General features: G+C 46.1%; 1 protein-coding gene across 2 annotated transcripts in view; it reads right to left on the bottom strand.

Annotated features, from left to right (window-relative positions):
• Positions 1-9,351: 9,351 nt before the first annotated feature.
• Positions 9,352-20,347, bottom strand: part of TRAFD1 (TRAF-type zinc finger domain containing 1) — a 100,263-nt gene continuing 89,267 nt past the window's right edge. For both annotated transcript variants that reach the window (XM_075323891.1, XM_075323900.1), the window contains 2 exons: positions 10,980-11,001; positions 9,352-10,889 (listed from right to left, as the gene is read on the bottom strand). In XM_075323891.1, the coding sequence (XP_075180006.1) occupies positions 10,839-10,889; positions 10,980-11,001 (73 nt within the window). In that variant the 3' untranslated portion in view covers positions 9,352-10,838. The remainder of the gene's footprint in view (positions 10,890-10,979; positions 11,002-20,347) is intronic.

The following is a 20,347-nucleotide window of genomic DNA, read 5'->3' as shown; positions in this document are numbered from 1 at the left end:
AATATCCCAAATACTCCATTCCTCTGTGGTGTCACCCCAATCGCACTTGCTTCCTACCAGCTCTCAAGTCTCCACCCACCCTGCTGAGTATGGGGTAACAGAGATGGTTGAGTCTGCAGAACTGTTTAGTCACACTATAGCCTGGGAATCAGAGGTCTGCGCCAAAGCTGCTGTGACTCCAGACAAGGAAATTATCTGCACTGATGCCCAGAAGCTTTGTGAGTTGGATCCAGGTCCCAATGAAGAAGGTTTTGAGCATAATGTAGATCCTCATTCCCAAACTGTAACTCCTCTTGGTGAAGACAATGGGGGAACATGTTGATGAGACTCAGATACCTGATTGGAACGACAACTTTACTATTCGGTCAGGGCAGGAAGAGGTTGGCTCTGAGGAGTCAGGACGAGGGGAGTGAAAACACACAGGGTGATGATGTTGTTGATGACCCCACTTACTGTCAACCCACAGTCAGCCAGTCGATGAGGTCAGCAGAGGAGGTGGAGGAGGATGCTACTGACCACGAGGATAGGTTGCGTCTTCCTGGACAGAGATGAAGTACTGGAAGCACGTCAACAACTGCATCCTCAGCCACAACTCTGCCTCTCAGCAGAAGTTGTGGTGGCTCTGCAGGTCACATGGGCTCTAAGCCTTGCCTAGCCTGGGCCTTTTATGACATTGCAAAGGATCACCCAATTCATGTCATCTGTAAGATTTGTCACCAATCTGTAAGTAGAGGCCAAAAATTCACTACTTTGAGTACTTCGTCCATGAACCGTGACATGGATATGAAGTGATGGGGTGAGGGTGTATTGATGACCTTTATCCACTGTGAATGCAAGATGCTCATTTACAGTTCATTGTATGCATTGTTGCTGACCACCCACAAGGGGCCGCTGTTTTGCATCTGCCTTTAACTGCTCACTACAGCAATACAGTCTTCAGCTGTGGACTTGGAGACCGGAGGAGGTACTGTATGTAAACTGAAGGAAAAGCAAAAAGTGTGCGTAACAGAAAGGAGCCACTTAGGTGGATTGTGAGGAGACTCGTGTTGGAGTTTGGTGAGGACTGTAATGCCTGTGAGCAGCATCCTGTGCCGGAGACAGTCATTCTACAGTTGCTGGCTATACTGTTTACCGTGAGAGAATCATCAAGTCTGTATTTATGGCAGCTGAACACCACAGTACCCGGGTACAGTAGGCTGGAACCAGCCAGGAATGCATGCACACAACATTGGTAAACACATCTCTGTTCTGCTTAGGGCAACTGAATAGACAATACGACTTGCTGCCTGTGCTCTGTCAGTTTGCCAGTTACAGTTACAATCCTAGAGGGACAGCAACACATGTTTCCATTGACTGTTGCTTTACAAGATTTCCAGGACTGTGTTGCTGAGCTGTGTGGTTTGCCTTACTACTTTTATCATCTGCCTTACCTGTGAGGCTTCAGCAACCAAGGGTGTTCAGGGGGTTAATGGGTTTTGTCTATGTTTAGGTAAATAAGTTGTAAGCTCTGGTGCTGCGCCTCTGGTAGGGTGTGTGTGTGTGTGTGTGTGTGTGTGTGTGTGTGTGTGTGTGTGTGTGTGTGTGTGTGTGTGTGTGTGTGTGTGTGTGTGTGTGTGTGTGTGTGTGTGTGTGTGTGTACACGCACACACTTACTCCTGCTACGCAGATGGATTACCAGGTAGTAGGCAACTGTTTAAACAGTCCCTTGGTTAGGCCAAGGTTGGTGAGAAGGGGGAATAAATCACCATTACGAGTGTTGCAGCATAGGAGTGTAGGTTTTTTTGGACTTGTTACATAGTTACTTAGGTTGAAAAAAGACCTAGGTCCATCTAGTTCAACCTTCCTCCACCAGTTCTACATTTAGTCACTAAGTCATTTATAACCAACAATGTTTTGTGTACTGAGGAAATCATCCAGCCCTTTTTTAAAAGCTGTTATAGTATCTGCCATTACTACCTCTTGTGGTAGGGCATTCCACAGTCTGACTGCTCTAACTGTAAAGAACCCTTTCCTATTTAGCTGTCGGAATCGCTTTTCTTCCACTCGCAGTGAGTGCCCCCTGGTCCTTAGTACTGTCTTTGGAAGAAATAAGTCATGTGCCAGTCCTTTATATTGACCACACATGTATTTATACATATAAATGAGATCTCCTCTGAGACGTCTTTTTTCTAAGCTAAACATATCTAACTTTTTCAACCTGTCATCATATGGGAGGCCTTCCATTCCTTGTAATAGTCTAGTTGCCCGCCTTTGAACTGACTCTAACTTCTGAATGTCCTTTTTAAAATGTGGAGCCCAAAACTGGATCCCGTATTCCAGATGTGGCCTTACAAGTGATTTATAGAGGGGTAACAATACGTTGGGATCACGGGTTCTAATCTCTCTTTTTATACACCCTAAAATCTTGTTTGCTTTAGCAGCTGCTGCTTGACATTGAGTGCTGCTGCTCAGCTTATTTGTAATGAGAATACCCAAGTCCTTCTCCTGTTCTGTAGTCCCGAGTTTACTTCCATTTAATGTATACGCAGCTATAGGATTACTCCGTCCTAGGTGCATTACTTTACATTTATCAACATTAAATCTCATTTGCCAAGTATCTGCCCATTCTGACATCTTATCCAGATCTTTTTGTAATATTGTACTATCCAGGTCAGTTTTTAATATCCTACATAGTTTGGTGTCATCGCCAAAGACTGACACTGTACTATCAATCCCATCCACAAGGTCATTAATAAAGAGAGTAAAAAGAATCGGTCCAAGCACAGATCCCTGCGGCACCCCACTGCTGACTATAGCCCATTTAGAGAATGTACCATTTATGACTACTCTTTGTTTCCTATCTTTTAGCCAATTCCTTACCCAGTTGCATATTGTGTCCCCTAGTCCTTGCTTCTGGAGCTTTAGTATAAGGCTATTATGTGGTACAGTATCAAATGCCTTTGCAAAGTCCAAATAAATCACATCAGCTGCATTACCAATATCCAGGTTTGAACTTACCCCCTCATAGAACCCCAACAGGTTGGTTAGACACGACTTATCTTTCATGAATCCATGCTGTTTGTCAGTTATCATAATATTTCCTGCAATATATTTTTGCATGTCATCCCTTAAAATGCCCTCAAAAACTTTGCATACTACTGATGTCAGGCTTACTGGACGGTAGTTACCTAGATCTACCCTCTTACCTTTCTTAAATATCGGTACCACATCAGCAATCCTCCAATCCTGAGGCACCAACCCTGTTACAAGTGAGTCTAAAAAGATGATACAGCGGTCTGTCGATTACGGAGCTCAATTCCCTCAATATTCGTGGATGAATGCCATCTGGCCCTGGGGATTTGTCAATGTTTAATTTACTCAGACGTAGGCGTACTTCATCTTGTGTTAAATTAATATCGGGTGGTGGACTTTGATTTTTCACTTGTTGAATGATCCCTGGTACAGTCAGTTCCTTGGTGAATACAGATGAGAAATGCCTATTTAATATCTCAGTCTTTTGTTTGTCCTCTATAACTAACTTGTTATTATATTTTAAGGGGCCGATACTATCCTTTGTTTTCCTTTTGGCATTAATGTATTTATAAAAGATTTTGGGATTTATTTTAATGTCATTGGCGATTTTTGTTTCAGTAGCTAATTTTGCTTGTTTGATTTTTTTTTTACATTTCCTATTGATATCTTTATACTCCTGCAATGCTATTTCTGTATTCTCAGCCTTTAAGATTTTAAATGCCCTTTGTTTTTGTTTTATTATACTTTGTACAGTCTTATTTATCCATAGTGGTTTCTTTTTATTCCTGGACATTTTATTACCAGAGGGTATACGTTTTTTTACAGGACTCTAGTAGTATATCCTTAAACTTACCCCATTTATGTTCGGTATCCCCAGTTACCATGACTTTGTCCCAATCTACACATTTAAGCTCTTCCCTTAATTTGTTGAAATCAGCTTTCCTAAAATTCCAGGTTTTAGCATTCCCCCTTTGAAATGTTCTATTGAATATTATGTTGAAGCTTACCATATTATGATCGCTGGTGCCCAAGTGCTCCCGGACCTGTAGATCTGAAATTGTATTCGGTCTATTTGACAGGACCAGATCTAGCCAGTTATCTCCCCTGGTCGGTTCACCTACCATCTGAGAGAGGAAATGGTCTTGAATAGTAGATAAGAACTTACAGCTTTTAGCAGAACCAGAAGATTCTATGTCCCACTGAATGTCTGGATAGTTGAAATCCCCCATAATAAGAACCCGATTATTATTATTAGCTGCCTTTTCAATTTGTTCCAGCATTTCACCCTCTATTTGTTCAATTAGCATTTTTCCATTATTCCCCTCCCCATGTACATTTACCCATACTGACTCTAGATTGTTGCTGTTCCCCTCAATGTCATCATACAACACAGGTTTTAGGTTAGATTTAATAAATATACACACCCCACCACCTTTTTGGCCTTTCCGGTCTTTCCTAAATGTACTATAACCCTGTATGTTTGTCACCCAGTCATGGCTTTCATCCAGCCAGGTTTCCGTAATGCCCACCACATCATAATCCATGGTTGACATAAGAGTCTCCAATTCATTCATTTTGTTTGCAAGACTTCTTGCATTTGCCAGTAGACATTTAATCCTATTAACACCTTTATTACTCCTAGCCTCCCTACGTTCCTTGTATGTCCCATCCCCCCCTAATCCTTCATTGACCCCTACCGTCTCCCTGTTTCTATCTGCTCTATCCCCTTATTTGCTCCACTACCCTCCCTCCCCCCCGATCCTAGTTTAAAAGCTCCTCCATCCGTCTGACCATTTTCTCCCCCAGCACAGCTGCACCTTCCCCATTGAGGTGCAGCCCGTCCCTACCGTAGAGCCTGTAGCCAACTGAGAAGTCGGCCCAGTTCTCCATGAACCCGAAACCCTTCCTTCCTGCACCAATTTCTAAGCCACATATTTATCTCCCTAAGTTTAGATTGTTCTATTCTTTCTGTTTTATGTATGGTTGTTGATTGTTTGTTTTGGTAAAGTTAAACAATCATTTATCAACCCAACTGCCTAGAGTCCTTTCCCTGGTGCGTAGTTTTGCTGTATACTGAGCCCGCCCTGTACAGGACTTTTTTTAATCAGATAAATTTTTATTTTTCACCAAGTATACAAAACATGTGTTATATTTTCAGCAATAACAAGCAGAACTATAAACTTTCCCTCCCCAACATCCCCTCCCCCTCAGCTTACATATTACCCATATCAATAATCTTACTTTTTAACCCTTCAATAGCATATATTGGAATGTATAGAACTATCAATCTCTGCTCCTAGTCCAACATCTCCCAACTCTAATATTTATCCATATTGCAACCACGGATTCCACAATCTATCAAAAAGTGCAAGTTGTTTTCTTTTCCCATATATGCTTCTCTCCATTCGAACAATATGATTAACATATGCGACAAATTCCCCTCTAGTCGGTGGGTCCCCCCTGTACAGGACTTTAAATGAAACATAAGTCGCAGTGGGAAGGTCTCTGTGCTACAATGCGGCCTAGCGGGGTGGGGCAACCACCGTCTGCCCGATCAAGTGCATCTGCGTGCTCTTCTTCCTCTGTGACTGTGGGGACAGCAGTCACACATGCTTTTGGACGCAGACCTTCCACCCCTTTAACCGCAACAGGCAGTGTGATTGGCAGGTCGTCAGTTGTTTTGAAAGTGGAAACAGCTGCTGGTGTTAAGCTCTCTCAGACATCGAGAGCACCACCTTTGGATGAAGGCAACATTATATCTACACCTGCATCTTCCTCACAGAATGGCTGGACTGCCTACAGTTTAAAATTGCGTAGCAGAAATGGAAAGGTGGTGTAGAATGCAGAGGTGGTGTAGCTTTCTTGTCAGCAGAGAAACCCTCACTTTCTATCCCAGACAATGAAACTATGCCCCAAGGAACTGCCTGAACTGATTTAGACAGACGTTGTGAAAAACTCTTGCACAGCGCTGGCACAGACCTGCCTAGCAAAAATGGCTATGAACTGTTCTAATGTAGCCCTGAAAAGGGCTGAAATTACAAGTAGTCCCTAATTCCTAAACCGATGTGTAGATTGCACTGCATAAGTGTATAGCGCCCACAGCAGCAGCGGGAGCGGTGACTCACACACCCGCAGCAGTGAGAATGGCAGCGATGCAGAAAATGGCCGCATCTTATAGGGCAAGGACATGTGACATGCACAGCCAATGACACATGCCCTTGCTTGTCTAGCAAAAATCCACTTTGCTGGGTGTGTGTCTGTGATTGGCTGACAGCCTGGCCCGCCCCACTGTACGCGTGGTTAGGGAAAAAAAATGGCGATCGCCATTCTTTCAGCACTCAGCAGCACTGATCTAAACCCCCCCACCCCCACCCCACACGCTTACTTTTGATAATATCATTAGTGACTGACAGTATTACAGTGAAAAGCCAGCTAGTAACTAGCTCCGCTTTTGATGATCCAACAGTTATCGAACGGTCGAACATGAAGCAAATCGTTCGAGTTCGTCCAACGACTCGAACACCGCCCAAAACAACTCGAATTTGAAATTGGTGAACGATTCGATTCGAACATCACTCATCTCTACTAAGGACATGGATTGCGTGAGGCTTCTTTACATGTTTTGCATTCTTCTGACGCTGAATTTTTTGGTGCAGATGCAGAAGTTTTCTTCTGATGAATCTTCCATGAAGGCCATATTTGTGCAGGTTGTCTGAACAGTAGAACAATGTACTACAACTCCAGTGTCTGCTAAAGCTTCCTGAATAGAGATATAAAAAAAAAAAAAAAAAAAGTTATGTTGCCCATAATAGTACCAATAAAAACTCCAAGTCAGTCTGCAAAAAAAAAAAAAGCCGCCCTGATTGGCAGCAGAAAAATAACACAAAAATGTTTGCCTTCAAATACGGTGATGCAAAAAATACTTTTTCTGTTACTCTCAATAAGACTTAATACCTGTGGACAGGTGCAGAAGTCCCACTCCTTGTGAGCAACTTCTCCACACAGCAGATTTCAGTTCCTTCCACAGATGTTCAATAGCATTTAGATCAGGGCTGATAGAAGGCCACTTCAGAGTAATCCATTGAATAGTTCTTAGCCATGCTGGATGTTTTTAGCTATGTATTTTTTGGTTATTATCCTTTTGGAGGGACTTTTTCTGCAACTCAGACGAGGATTTTTAACATTGGGCTGCACATTTCACTCCAGAATGCCTTGATATAGTCTTAAGATTTCATTTTAGCATGCACACAGTGGCTTACCGCTAATAGCAGCACACCACGCAGCCGCTATAAGTTGGAAGCAGATGGTGTCACCACCGAACCCCTTTGGCCTGCATAGCACTTTCAACTAGATTGGGGATAATGGGGGGGGGCATTAGATGCTTACAGGGCTATGTGGAGGCCAGTATACTGAACGAAGGCAATTATAGTGTTGAAGTTTGTGTGGTGGCTGCCTATCACTGTGTGAAGGACTATATGGGGCCAGTATACTGTTTTGAGGCCTATGTGGGGTTCATTATTTTGTTTGGAGGCCGTTATGTTTAGAGGACTAGTTGGGGGCATTAGACAGTGTGGCGGTTTATGAAGGAAATATCATGCTGTATGTGGGGAGGAAAAGTTGAGGCCATTATACTGTATGGATGGCTTTTTTGGCCCATCATTGTGTTGAGGGCTGTGTTACTTTGGAGGTGGGGGAGGGGGTTACAGTAGGGACTTCATACTGTGTCTGTGATGGAACACTGAATGCACTTAGTTTTACCCCAATCTTTCCCAAAAAAATAAATATTCACTTTGATCAAAGAACCTTCACTGAAGGTGCTTGATAGGACAAAAGCTTTATTCCATTTAACTTCTCCAATGAAAACTTAATAGCGTTGTCCAGTGGTGTAAAATGATTGACACTGATAACATTGCATCAGCAGATACCTACCAGGACTCTAATGGGGCAGGCGCATGATACCTGACAATCTTGGGCTATGTGCACACGTTGCGTATTTGCATGCAGTTACGCTGCGATCTGCACCGCAGCGTAACTGCATGCGTCCTGCGCCCCCAGCATAATCTATGAAGATTATGCAGGAGACGTTCGCACGTGGCGTATTAGAGTGCAGCGCTTCGGCTGCTGCCCGAAGAAGCACGCGTTCTAAGAAGTGACATGTCACTTCTTTCCTGCGCTCTGCATGCAGTCCCTGTCTATGGGAAGGGCATGAAATCGGCTTTTTTTTTTTCATTACGGACTCTTTCTGCAGCAATTTGAAGCAAACGTGTGCTGTTCAAATTGCTGCAGAAATTTCTGCAGGGATAAACGCTACGTGTGCAGATAGCCTTATACATAACTAGCTGTTATCTACAGTATCAGTGCTACTCACCCTCCTGATACAGAAAGGTGCCGTGTCAGGAAACCCTTTATAAAGTTGTAATAAAAATGCCTGGACCCAAGACCATGTGAGGTTTAACTGGGCCCAAGTGATAAAGACGACATACGAATCCAGATTAGGAGCATTGGCAGGGACTTTTCTGGTGTTATGAGATTAATACACAGACTTACTCGTCATAAAACTTCAGACTATGAGCAATGACTGAGCCTTTGTTTTGCTAAATTCGGCACAATCTTCCATCATTTTTTGTCAAACCCTTATGCACTCGGGGTAGAAAGGAAAAAAAAAAAAAGTGTTACAGGCTTCATGGATTCTGTAGGACAGGAAACTATTGAAGGAGGAAGTGGGTGTTAGCATTGTTACTTGCTCTGGGTTTCCTGTCCAGCTGTCGGGCATGACCCGCTCAATGTGGTGCAGATAGGAGTGAAGGGGGGGTGTGGGGGGAGGAAATCACACAGGAGCATCAACACAGGTAACTGTTCAGATCGGCCCACATACAGATCAGAAACATAGATGTTTAGGTATAACTCACTTTATCTTCTTCTGGTTAGTGTTTTCATCGACAGACCCTAGCCTAAGGGTTCCAAAGCACAGCACCATGCAGAATAAACTGCAGCACCCATATCCAAATATATAGAATATACTTCTCGGCGCTGGATTCAGTTACGAGAGATGGGCAGAATTATGGGGGTAGGTAGCAGTGAATATTCATTTCCTTAAATAGCGGGCACACATGACTGGCCACGTCGCTGGACTCCTGCCTCCTGTGACCCCACTTCATGATTTACTACCACACCAGACTACTCCCCAATTTCCTCCCAAATTTGAGGGGCGAAAAGTGAATCTAATAATAATTTATCAATTACTGCAGTTTACATTTCTTTTTTAATAATTCTGTGATCATATGAATAAATACTTCTACTCCAGTCTTAATTCAGGTTTAAAAAAAATGAACACAGCGCTAAGATCCACATCTAACATTTTATTCATGGTTGTATAAAATACATTTAAGGTAAGCATCCCATAAACCAACATAGAAAAATTTGTTTTAAAGTATCAAAAATGAAAGAAAGTTGGAAGTTTATATAAAATTCACCAGTTATTATACACCCAGTATAAAACTGTTCACTAAAATCAGGCACTTGGTGGTTCTGCAAGTTTACCATTATTAGGCAGGACAGAAGACTATGGAGATATGATGGGTTCACTACAAGACAAATTAGTTTTCCGCATGGAATTTCTCAGTACTTGTTAGTAGTCCGACAGCATTAATGGTTCCATTCACATCGTTTGCAGGTTTCAAAAAAACAAAAACAGAGTCCGCCAGACCAAATCATTAGTCAAAGGGGTTTGTTGGGAACCAGATCTGGAATGTCAGCTTATATACGGGATCCCCAATGTAGATGCATAAAGAGCCCAACATCACCAAGTCCTTTCCTTGCTTACTTCAATTAAAAAAAAAAAAATTATATATAAAATTGATCAAAAGAATCTCCAACCTTATATTAATTTTGTTCTATTGATTCCTTGACAGTCACAAGAAGCACATCAGATTAAGAAGCAGGCAGAACATTTCAAACAAAACGGGATGAGCTAGCCTCATTCAGACGTACGTGAATCACATACGAGTTCTGTGTGTAATATTAACCTAATAAAGTCTAAGGTGCAAAAAAAAAAAAAAAACAAACAAACACGGAGACTTGTCAATTTATGATCCAAGTAATCGATCAAAATTACCCACAAGTCCTTGGGTCTGTGAATCACAGATGTTGTCCATGTGCAGTCCATGACTTACAATGTGATGAATAGAAGTTTTTATGTTTTTTTTCAAAAGTATTTTTCATAAGTGGAAAATCATTCTGGTAAAAACGGAGACACTGAGCAAATACTGATGACTCTCATACGTGAAAGGTTACGGATGTCTGAATGAGGCCTGAACAACCCATGTGCATAGTGGATGATATACACAGAACAGATGGCAAAGGAATTCTCTAAAACTGACCAGCATATTACATGACAATATGGCTTTATATTTTTACATGATGTTGTATAGTTTGAGCAAATTGGGTTAATAAACCATTAAATCACTGAGATCTGTGGGACGGCAAAAATAAGTCAGAAGCACACACAGCAATATTCAGAGATCTCAGCCCTAGGACAGAATACAACACAAGTCTAATGCTACGCTCAGTGAGCAGGTAAAGAAATCCACCAACCCTGTTATATTAAAAAAAAAAAAAAAAAAAAAAAAAGACGGCAAATCTTAAGACATATAAAGGAGATACAAAGACACAACCCCCCCTCCCGTATATGCATTAAGGAAATAGTGTTAAGACCCGATTAGTGAAGGAATGTGCCCGCACCTTCTATAGCTTTACATAATGTCCATTACACAAATGTGATCTAGGATATAATACACGAGTCACGCCCCGAAAAACACCGTGATATATTACTCCTCAGTGTCCACATCATCCGATCTGGTGTTTATGTTCTTTTTTGGCTAAATAAGAAAATACACAAGTTAACATGAGACACCAAACAAAACAATAATGAAAGATCACCTAACCGAGCAAGCCTCCTCTGACTTTACCTTACTTCTGGTGCCAGGATCCCTGCAGAAATAAGAAATACACCTTACTATACAAAAACATACCATACTCCTCAATATCTAAGCACATATAGTCAATGCAGTATATACAGTCATGAGAAAAATTAAGTACAATCTCAGCTGAACAACAAGACATGACAAATTAGAGGAGGGTGTGAGAAATCACGTACCACCTTTCTGCTGCCAATCAAATGCCCTTAATTCAATGTAAATCAGCACAGCTCTATAAAAACAGAAGCATTGGCAGTATACTGGCCTGAAGCATTCAGGTGTGGGTTAAAACCTTTGGAGGACTTTTTTTTCTCTTTAACTTTTGGGGCACCAAAAAAAAAAAATAAATAAATAACTTTTGCAATTCGGTGTTAAGAATTTTCCACCGGCCTGTTTTTTCAGGCTTGTTGTTTTCCTATACATACAACCTTGATTTTTTTGTGGTGTCAGAATGAGATCACTGTTGGACTCCGTTAAAGGGAATCGGTCACCAGATTTTTGCCATCTAATCTGAGAGCAGCATAATGTAGAGGTGGAGATCCTGATTCCATCGGTGTCACCTACTGGGCTGCTTAGTGTAGTTTTGATAAAATCACTGTTTAATCAGCAATAGATTATCATTAGAGGACTACTTGGCGTGCTGCCAGGTAGTCCAGCATATTCATGAGCTCTGTATAACTGCTAGATCTGCAGCAGAGAAAACAGCGATTTTATCAAAATGACAACAAACAGCTCAGTAAGTGACACATCGCTGGAATCATGGTCTCTACATCATGCTGCTCTCAGATGAGGAAGCAAAAACAGATTCCCTTTAACCCATTCTGCAGTTAGCAATAGACAGAGCAACACAGAGGCTATAAAATGCAAAAAACTGTGCAAATTTGATTTAATGAAACCCAATTACAAAAATAGTTATATTTGCTTAAGAAAGATTAAAAAAAAAAAAAAATTCCCCAAAGATAGACAATTTCATACAAATCATCAGGAGAAAATACATTGGCAATGATCTCAGAGAAGCAATTGTTGCTGCCCATCAAACTGGGAGTCTTTTATTCTACACTAAACAGTATTCACATGTGAACCTGCTTTAAAATTGGGGTTTCTGCCCCTTTATTCTTCTTAGGTGGAGCAGCATAAACCTGGTGACAGATGGTCTTTAACCGCTTTCCAACAAGAGATTAGTTCCACATGCATGGAGCAGGCTCAGCAGCCTAGCCCGCTCCATATACAGCTGGCATCTGCATGTAATACAAGTGACAGGGGCTAGCACCAATCAGTGATGTTTAGACATTTTAAATGTTGCTATAAATCACTGACAGTGGAATTTAAACTACATGATTACCGTGTGGACAGGCGTCCATCAGCCCACCCACCACCTATGGTGTCTTTGAAACAACAACTCAACAAGAAAAAAAAAAAAATAAAAAACCATCAGATGTTTATGGAAACAATGTTATGGCTCTGTAATGTAACAATGTAATTGGCTGCAGAGAAAGAGGGGTTAAAGGGAACCATTCCGGTCCCCTGTGCACCCAGAGCTACTAGCAGTTCTGTGCACATCTATATTCCCTGCCTATCCGTCCCTTGGTACAGTAGCACACAAATCTTTAGAAAAAGTATTTCTAAAGATCATTTATGAGATGCTAATGAGCGCAGGGACTAGTCACAGGGGTGTTGGTTCCTTTGGCTAGTCGGCCCACTAAGCAGGTTATCACACTCCTGTGAGCTTGCTAACATTCTTTACAACACCCAGCACCATCACCAGCCCGATACACAGCTGCGCATGTTTTGTACTCTTCAGCAAGTTGCTTCTTTGATGATGGGTGTATGTGTCCTGGCTTCAGAGAGGCTCACTGCCCATGATCAGAAGTCACCTGCACTTCCAGTCACGCACACTAAGGTTCTCTAAAGCCAGGACACATATACCCGGCTTCTGGGTAGTGCAGATGACCTGAAGTGAGCAACTTCCGATTATTAACATTGAGACTTTCTGAAGCTCGGATGCATCAAAGCAGCCAAATGCTGACTGGCACAAAGCCCTGTGCATGCGCTGGTTTGTGACTCAACGCCAATAATGCTGGTTGTTGTAAAGCATGTTGTCATGCTCACAGGGTCATGATAACATGCTTAGTGGGCCAATTAGTAGGGGAAACTAAAGCCCATGTGACTAATCACAGGCCTAGTTAGTATCTCAAATGATCTTTACAAATACTTTTTCTAAAGATCGGTTTATGTGTGCTACTATATGCTGAGACTGTTGGGCTATGTGCGCACGTTGCGTAAATTCATGCAGTTACGCTACGCTTTGTAGCGCAGCGTAACTGCATGCGTCCTGCGTCCCCTGCACAATCTATGGAGATTGTGCAGGGGCCGTGCGCCGTGCGCACGTGGCATATTACAACGCAGCGCTTCGGCTACTGCCGAAGCGCTGCGTAAAAAGAAGTGACATGTCACTTCTTCCGTGCGCTTTGCCGGCAGCTCCTGCTCTGTCTATGGCAGGAGCTGCAGGCGAGCGCACGTTCTCGCCGGCACCATGCGCTTCAGAACGGAGCTTTTCAGCTGCGCTCTGAAGCGCACCTTTTACGGTGCTGGGCTAGTACGCAACGTGCGCACATACCCTAAGGCAGGGATTATAGATATGTGCACAGAACACGTGGTTCTGGGTGCATAGGGGGTGCACAGTTCTCTTAATACATGCTACTTTTACTAGGATATTGTAGTGACAAGAAGGTATTGGAATGTATTAATACGAGGTATCATTGGATGAATAAGTATTTTTATTTTATTGCCTCCAATACCACAGCATGTTAAAGGGAACTTGTCAAGATGTCAAAAAAAGAGAATTTTGTTTACTTACCGTAAATTCTTTTTCTTATAGTTCCGTATTGGGAGACCCAGACCTTGGGTGTTAAGCTTCTGCCTCCGGAGGACACACAAAGTACTACACCTAAAAGGTGTAGCTCCTCCCTCTGAGCCTATACACCCCCTGGTGAACCAGTCACAACCAGTTTAGTGCAAAAGCTGAAGGAGAATAGCCACCCACAAGTAGAACAGAGCAAGAGCCGGAACAACCGGAGACTGTTCACGACAACAGCATGTGAAAACACACGGAACAAGGAAATTACCAACAGGCAACAGGGAGGGTGCTGGGTCTCCCAAGACTGAACTATAAGAAAAAGAATTTACGGTAAGTAAACAAAATTCTCTTTTTCTTTATCGTTCCTTTGGGAGACCCAGACCTTGAGACGTTCCAAAGCAGTCCCTGGGTAGGAAATAAAACAGAAAAAACTAAGAAGTAGGCAGAAACCTAACTTCACAAATGGGCGACCGCCGCCTGAAAGATGCGTCTGCCCAAGCTCGCATCTGCCGAAGCATGAGCATGCACTTGGTAGTGCTTCGAGAAGGTATGCAGGCTAGCCCAAGTGGCAGCCTGACAGACTTGCTGAGCCGTAGCCTGGTGCCGAAAAGCCCAAGAGGCACCGACAGCCCTGGTCGAGTGTGCTTTGATCCCCGGCGGGGGAGGAGCCTGCGAACTTTGGTAGGCGTCCGAAATGGTCGACCTAATCCAACGGGCTAAGGTCGACTTAGAAGCAGGGAGGCCCTTGCGCCGACCTGTGGTTAGCACAAAAATAGAGGTACACCGCCTAAGCGCAGCGGTGCGAGACACATAGATCCGGAGAGCACGCACCAGATCTAGAGTATGTAGAGCTTTTTCAAAGCGATGAACAGGGGCCGGACAGAAGGAAGGTATGGTAATGTCCTGGTTAAGGTGGAAAGGAGAGACTACCTTAGGAAGGAAGTCCGGAGTCGGACGGAGAACCACCTTGTCTTTGATGAAAGACTAAAAAGGGTGACTCCGAGGAGAGCGCAGCCAAATCAGAAACTCTCCTGAGAGAAGTTATAGCAACCAGAAAGGCCACTTTCTGTGAGAGACGATACAAAGAAACCTCCCTAAGGGGCTCAAAGGGGGGTTTCTGCAAGACCGTGAGAACCAAGTTAAGGTCCCAGGGGTCCAAGGGCCGCCGGTAAGGCGGGATGATGTGAGACGCGCCCTGCATGAAGGTGCGGACCTGAGCCAGCCGAGCGAGACGCCGCTGGAACAGGACTGACAGGGTCGAAACCTGTCCCTTGAGAGAGTTGAGGGACAGACCTAGCTGCAGACCGGACTGTAGAAAAGACAGAAGGGTCGGCAAGGAGAATGGCCAAGGAGAATGGCCGGTACAGCGACACCAGGACAGGAAAATTTTCCAAGTCCTGTGATAGATCTTAGCGGACGAAGACTTACGGGCCCAAGTCATAGTGGAGATGACTTCAGGGGGAATACCAGAAGCCGTCAAAATCCAGGACTCAAGAGCCACGCCGTCAATTTGAGGGCCGCAGAATTCGGGCGGAAGAATGGACCTCGCGAGAGTAGGTCTGGACGGTCCGGGAGAGGCCACGGCATCTCTACGGACAGTTGGAGCAGGTCCGGATACCAAGCTCGCCTGGGCCAGTCCGGTGCAATGAGAATGACTCGACGACCCTCCATTCTGATCTTGCGCAAGACTCTGGGCAAGAGGGCTAGAGGGGGAAACACATAGGACATACGAAACTGGGACCAGTCCTGAACCAGAGCGTCCGCGGCGAAGGCCTGAGGATCGTGGGAGCGAGCCATGTAGACAGGAACTTTGTTGTTGTGACGGGATGCCATTAGGTCCACGTCCGGAGTGCCCCATTTGCGGCAGATCGACTGAAATACTGCCGGGTGCAGGGACCACTCGCCACCGTCCACGCTTTGACGGCTTAGATAATCTGCCTCCCAGTTGTCCACGCCTGGGATGTGGACTGCGGATATGGTGGACCTGGAGTCCTCCGCCCATTGAAGAATGCGTTGTACCTCCATCATTGCCAGGCGGCTGCGTGTCCCGCCTTGATGGTTGATGTAGGCAACCGCTGTCGCGTTGTCTGACTGGACTCGAATGTGCCTGCCCGCCAGCAGATGGTGAAATGCTAGGAGAGCTAGAAGTACGGCTCTGATTTCCAGCACATTGATTGAAAGGGCTGACTCGGACGGAGTCCAAGAGCCCTGTGCTCTGTGGTGGAGACATACCGCTCCCCAGAGAATCACCCAGGATGGGGACAGGAAGGAGCGCCCTTTGGACAGGGAGAGGGGCCGAAGCCACCACTGAAGAGCTCTTGGTCCGTGGCGACAGAGCCACTGACTTGTGTAAGGAGGAAGGCCGCTTGTCCCAACAGCGGAGAATGTCCAGCTGCAGGGGGCGCAGATGGAACTGGGCAAAGGGAACAGCCTCCATGGACGCCACCATTTGACCCAGCACCTGCATCAGACGCCTGAGGGTATAACGGCGGGGCCTCAGGAGAGAGCGCACCGCCAACTGGAGTGACAGCTGTTTGTCTAAGGGCGACTTCACAAGTGCCGGCAGAGTCTCGAACTGCATCCCTAGGTACGTGAGACTCTGGGTCGGAGTCGGAGTGGATTTGGGAAGATTGACAAGCCACCCGAATTGGGCTAGAGTGCTGAGAGTGAGCGAGACACTCCGCTGACAGTCTGCGCTGGATGGCGCTTTGACTAGAAGGTCGTCCAGGTAGGGGAGCACTGCCAACCCCTGAAGGTGCAGAACCGCAATCACGGCTGCCATGACCTTGGTGAAAACCCGAGGGGCCGTGGCTAACCCGAAGGGGAGAGCCACGAATTGGAAATGATCGTCTCCTATTGCAAAGCGTAGCCAACGCTGGTGTGAAACCGCAATGGGCACATGCAGATAGGCATCTCTGATGTCGATGGACGCCAGGAAATCCCCTTGGGTCATTGAGGCAATGACTGATCGCAGAGACTCCATGCGAAAGTGCCGCACCCATGCTTGTTGAGAAGCTTGAGATCCAGGATGGGCCTGAAGGTACCGTTCTTTTTGGGAACTAGGAAGAGGTTTGAGTAGAAACATCTGAACCGTTCCCGGGCGGGAACTGGTACAATTACTCCGTTGGCCTGCAAGGCTGCCACGGCCTGTGGAAAGGCGGCGGCCCTGGAGCAGGGGGGAGTTGAGAGAAAAAAAATCTGATTGGCGGGCTGGAAGAAAATTCTATCCTGTAGCCGTGAGAGATGATATCTCTCACCCACTGATCGGAGACTTGTTGAAACCAAGCGTCGCCAAAGTGGGAGAGCCTGCCACCGACTAAGGACGTGGCTGGATCGGACAGAGAGTCACGAGGAGGCTGCCTTAGTGGCAGGACCTCCTGCGGTCTTCTGCGGACACGCTCTGGAGCGCCAGTTGGATTTCTGGTCCTTGGCTGAGTTAGCGGACGAGGCGGAGGGCTTAGAGGACGACCAGTTGGAGGAACGAAAGGAGCGAAACCTCGACTGAATCCTACCCTGGGCAGGTTTCCTGGTCTTGGTTTGTGGCATGGAAGTACTCTTCCCGCCAGTAGCCTCTTTAATAATTTCATCCAGCTGTTCACCGAACAGCCGGGAACCAGCAAAAGGGAGCCCAGCAAGGTACTGCTTTGAAGAAGCATCTGCCTTCCACTCTCGAAGCCACAAGGTCCTGCGGATAACGAGGGAATTAGCCGAAGCCCACTGCAGCGCGGTGAGAAGCCTCCAGCATGGCAGACATTGCATAAGAAGAAAAAGCTGAAGCTTGAGAAGTTAAGGCAACCATCTCGGGCATAGATTCCCTGGTGAGGGAATGCATCTCCTCCAGACTAGCAGAGATGGCTTTGAGGGCCCACACTGCTGCAAAAGTTGGAGAAAACGCGGCCCCCACTGCTTCATACACGGATTTGGCCAGAAGGTCAATCTGACAGTCAGTGGCATCCTTAAGGGAAGTGCCATCAGCCACCGACACAACGGTCCGGGCTGAGAGCCTAGACACCGGAGGGTCTACCTTTGGGGAGTGAGCCCACTCCTTGACCACCTCAGGTGGAAAGGGAAAACGGTCATCAGAACCACGCTTTGAGAAGCGTTTGTCAGGACAGGCCCTGGGTTTGGTCACAGCGGCCTGAAAACTGGAGTGGTTAAAGAACACACTCTTTGCCCTCTTAGGCGAGGTAAACTGGTGCTTTTCTGCCAGAGAGGGTTGCTCCTCTGATACTGGTGGATTGAGATCCAGTACAGAATTAATGGAAGCAATCAAGTCACTAAATTCTGAGTCACCCTCGGAAGGAGCAATGGGGCACATGGAGTTAGCCTCCGAGCCCCCTGTATAGGCATCCTCCTCATCCTGCGAGTCCTCAGCCCTTGAATCAGAGCCACGGGATGAGGAGGGAGAGGAAACCGGGCGGAGCCTCTTAGACGGACGGGGCCCGTGCCCTGATGATGAATCCTCTGTGAGCTCCAGTCCTAAAGGCCCCTTAGCAAGAGCATTAGAGGCACCCTGTGAAGGGGGCTGATGCATATTCATCAAAGTCCTGGACAGAAGTCCCATGGACTCAGCAAATGACTGGGAGATAGACCTAGAAAAGGACTCTACCCAGGCCGGGGGTTCAGCCACATGTGCAGGAGCAGCCTGAGAGACCACTGGGGCCGAGACCCCAGGCCGTGGCACCTCCAAGTTAGAGCAGACCTCACAATGTGGATAGGTGCTCGCTTCAGGCAGCGGAAGCTTACATGCAGCACATACAGCATAAAGCTTTGGAGCCTTGCTCCTTGTGTGAGACATGCTGCCTGAGTGGGGGGGAAACAGCTTCTATAAAAGGGAATGAATCCCAGGGAGAATATAGCAGAGGTCCACAACCGGAGACCGGCTGTGGCTTACCAGACCGCTGGAAGCGGTGTTGTGTGCCCTCCAGATCCCGAAGCCCGGACCCCCAATGCACAGCACCTCAGCAGGGATGCAGAGTGCAGGACGGGCCAGAACAGAGTGAAACCTGCCCAAGAAAATGGCCGCCGGAGCGAAGAGAGGGGGCGGAACCTTGGGCGTCCCTGTAGGAAGGGCGGAATCTGGAGGGCCTTAGAGGTCTGCAAGGGTGGGTGGGGGGGGGGGTGTCGCACACAAGCAGTGAGGAGGGTCCCTCCCCTGTGCAGGACAGCCACCGGGAGGGGCCATGCCTGTCCCTCAGCATGAGTGACATGCGAGGGCAGGTAACAGAAACTAGGCCTCCGGCGAAGCCGGGGCCTAAATTTAAGCAGCGAGGCCGACGCGCAGGCACCATCGGCGCGGTTCTCGAGCGAAAAGCCAGAGGACCGGCCGGAAATGCTAAAAAACACAGTAAACACACTCTCCCCCCACAATAAATGACAGGGACCCCGAACATATGAACGTCTCAAGGTACTTAGCTGCTGAGACGCAGGGCCAGGTCCCTGGGGGCGAGTGCTCCGGTCCAGCAGGGTCCTCAAGGGGCTGTGGCCGGAGACCGGTCTCCTGCCAGGCATGGAGACCGTGCTGGCTCCCACTTCAATCCAGAGCCCAGGAGGGATGGTGAAGGAGCACGGCATGTAAGGCTCCAGCCTTGGAAATCAACCTTACAAACACCACCGACACAGTGGGGTGAGAAGGGACATGCCGGGAGTCCAGACGTGGACCCGCATTTCTTCAATCTTCTTCCAAAAAAAGGAATAAAAGGAAAAAATCATCTGAGAACGCATGTGTGGATGTATGCCTCCTGAACACAAAGCGAAAAACTGGTTGTGACTGGTTCACCAGGGGGTGTATAGGCTCAGAGGGAGGAGCTACACCTTTTAGGTGTAGTACTTTGTGTGTCCTCCGGAGGCAGAAGCCATACACCCAAGGTCTGGGTCTCCCAAAGGAACGATAAAGAAATATGCAGTCTGTTCCTATATTATTCCTGTTCCTGCAAAGTAGCACTTTTTTTTTTTTTTTTTTAAATCTACCTTAGGGTTCAAGAGATATGGGCCTTTATATTTAATGTTAATTGTTTTGGAGTTAACCAAATTGGTGTGGCTCCCAGGATTTTCTGGATGGGGGGGGGGGGGGGGGGGGGGGGGTCTTTACAAGTGAGTGTGGCTTCCACAGTAATTATGCAGCACAAAGTACACAGCCCATATTTCTGGGACAGTGTGGAAAATTTAAAAAAAACAAAAACAAATGAAAAAGGGTCAAAAATTTCCTCATGTGCAGAATTTCTTTGTGTTTTATACTAAACTAACAGTCCAGAGGGCAGCTATAGAGCGGAGAAGGAGCAATACATCTGGGCCCTGGTGCCTAATGTAGTTAAAAGGCACATAAGTCACCAAATCAGGTGAATAAGACAAAAGGGGGAGGGAGGGGGGAATCTATCATAAAGCAGCATCTAAACTACAGCAGATTTTTCCTTAAAACTTGGGCATACGGGGGGCGTGGCCTGGACCTCATGTAGAGAGGAAGCAGCGTGGGTGAGCTCCTGCCTGGATCCTGAATTATCCT

This window comes from Anomaloglossus baeobatrachus, chromosome 1 (assembly GCF_048569485.1).
Source record: "Anomaloglossus baeobatrachus isolate aAnoBae1 chromosome 1, aAnoBae1.hap1, whole genome shotgun sequence".
Classification (NCBI taxonomy): domain Eukaryota; kingdom Metazoa; phylum Chordata; class Amphibia; order Anura; family Aromobatidae; genus Anomaloglossus; species Anomaloglossus baeobatrachus.
The sequence above is the reverse complement of the archived record's forward strand: the minus strand, read 5'-3'. Positions and strand labels throughout refer to the sequence as shown.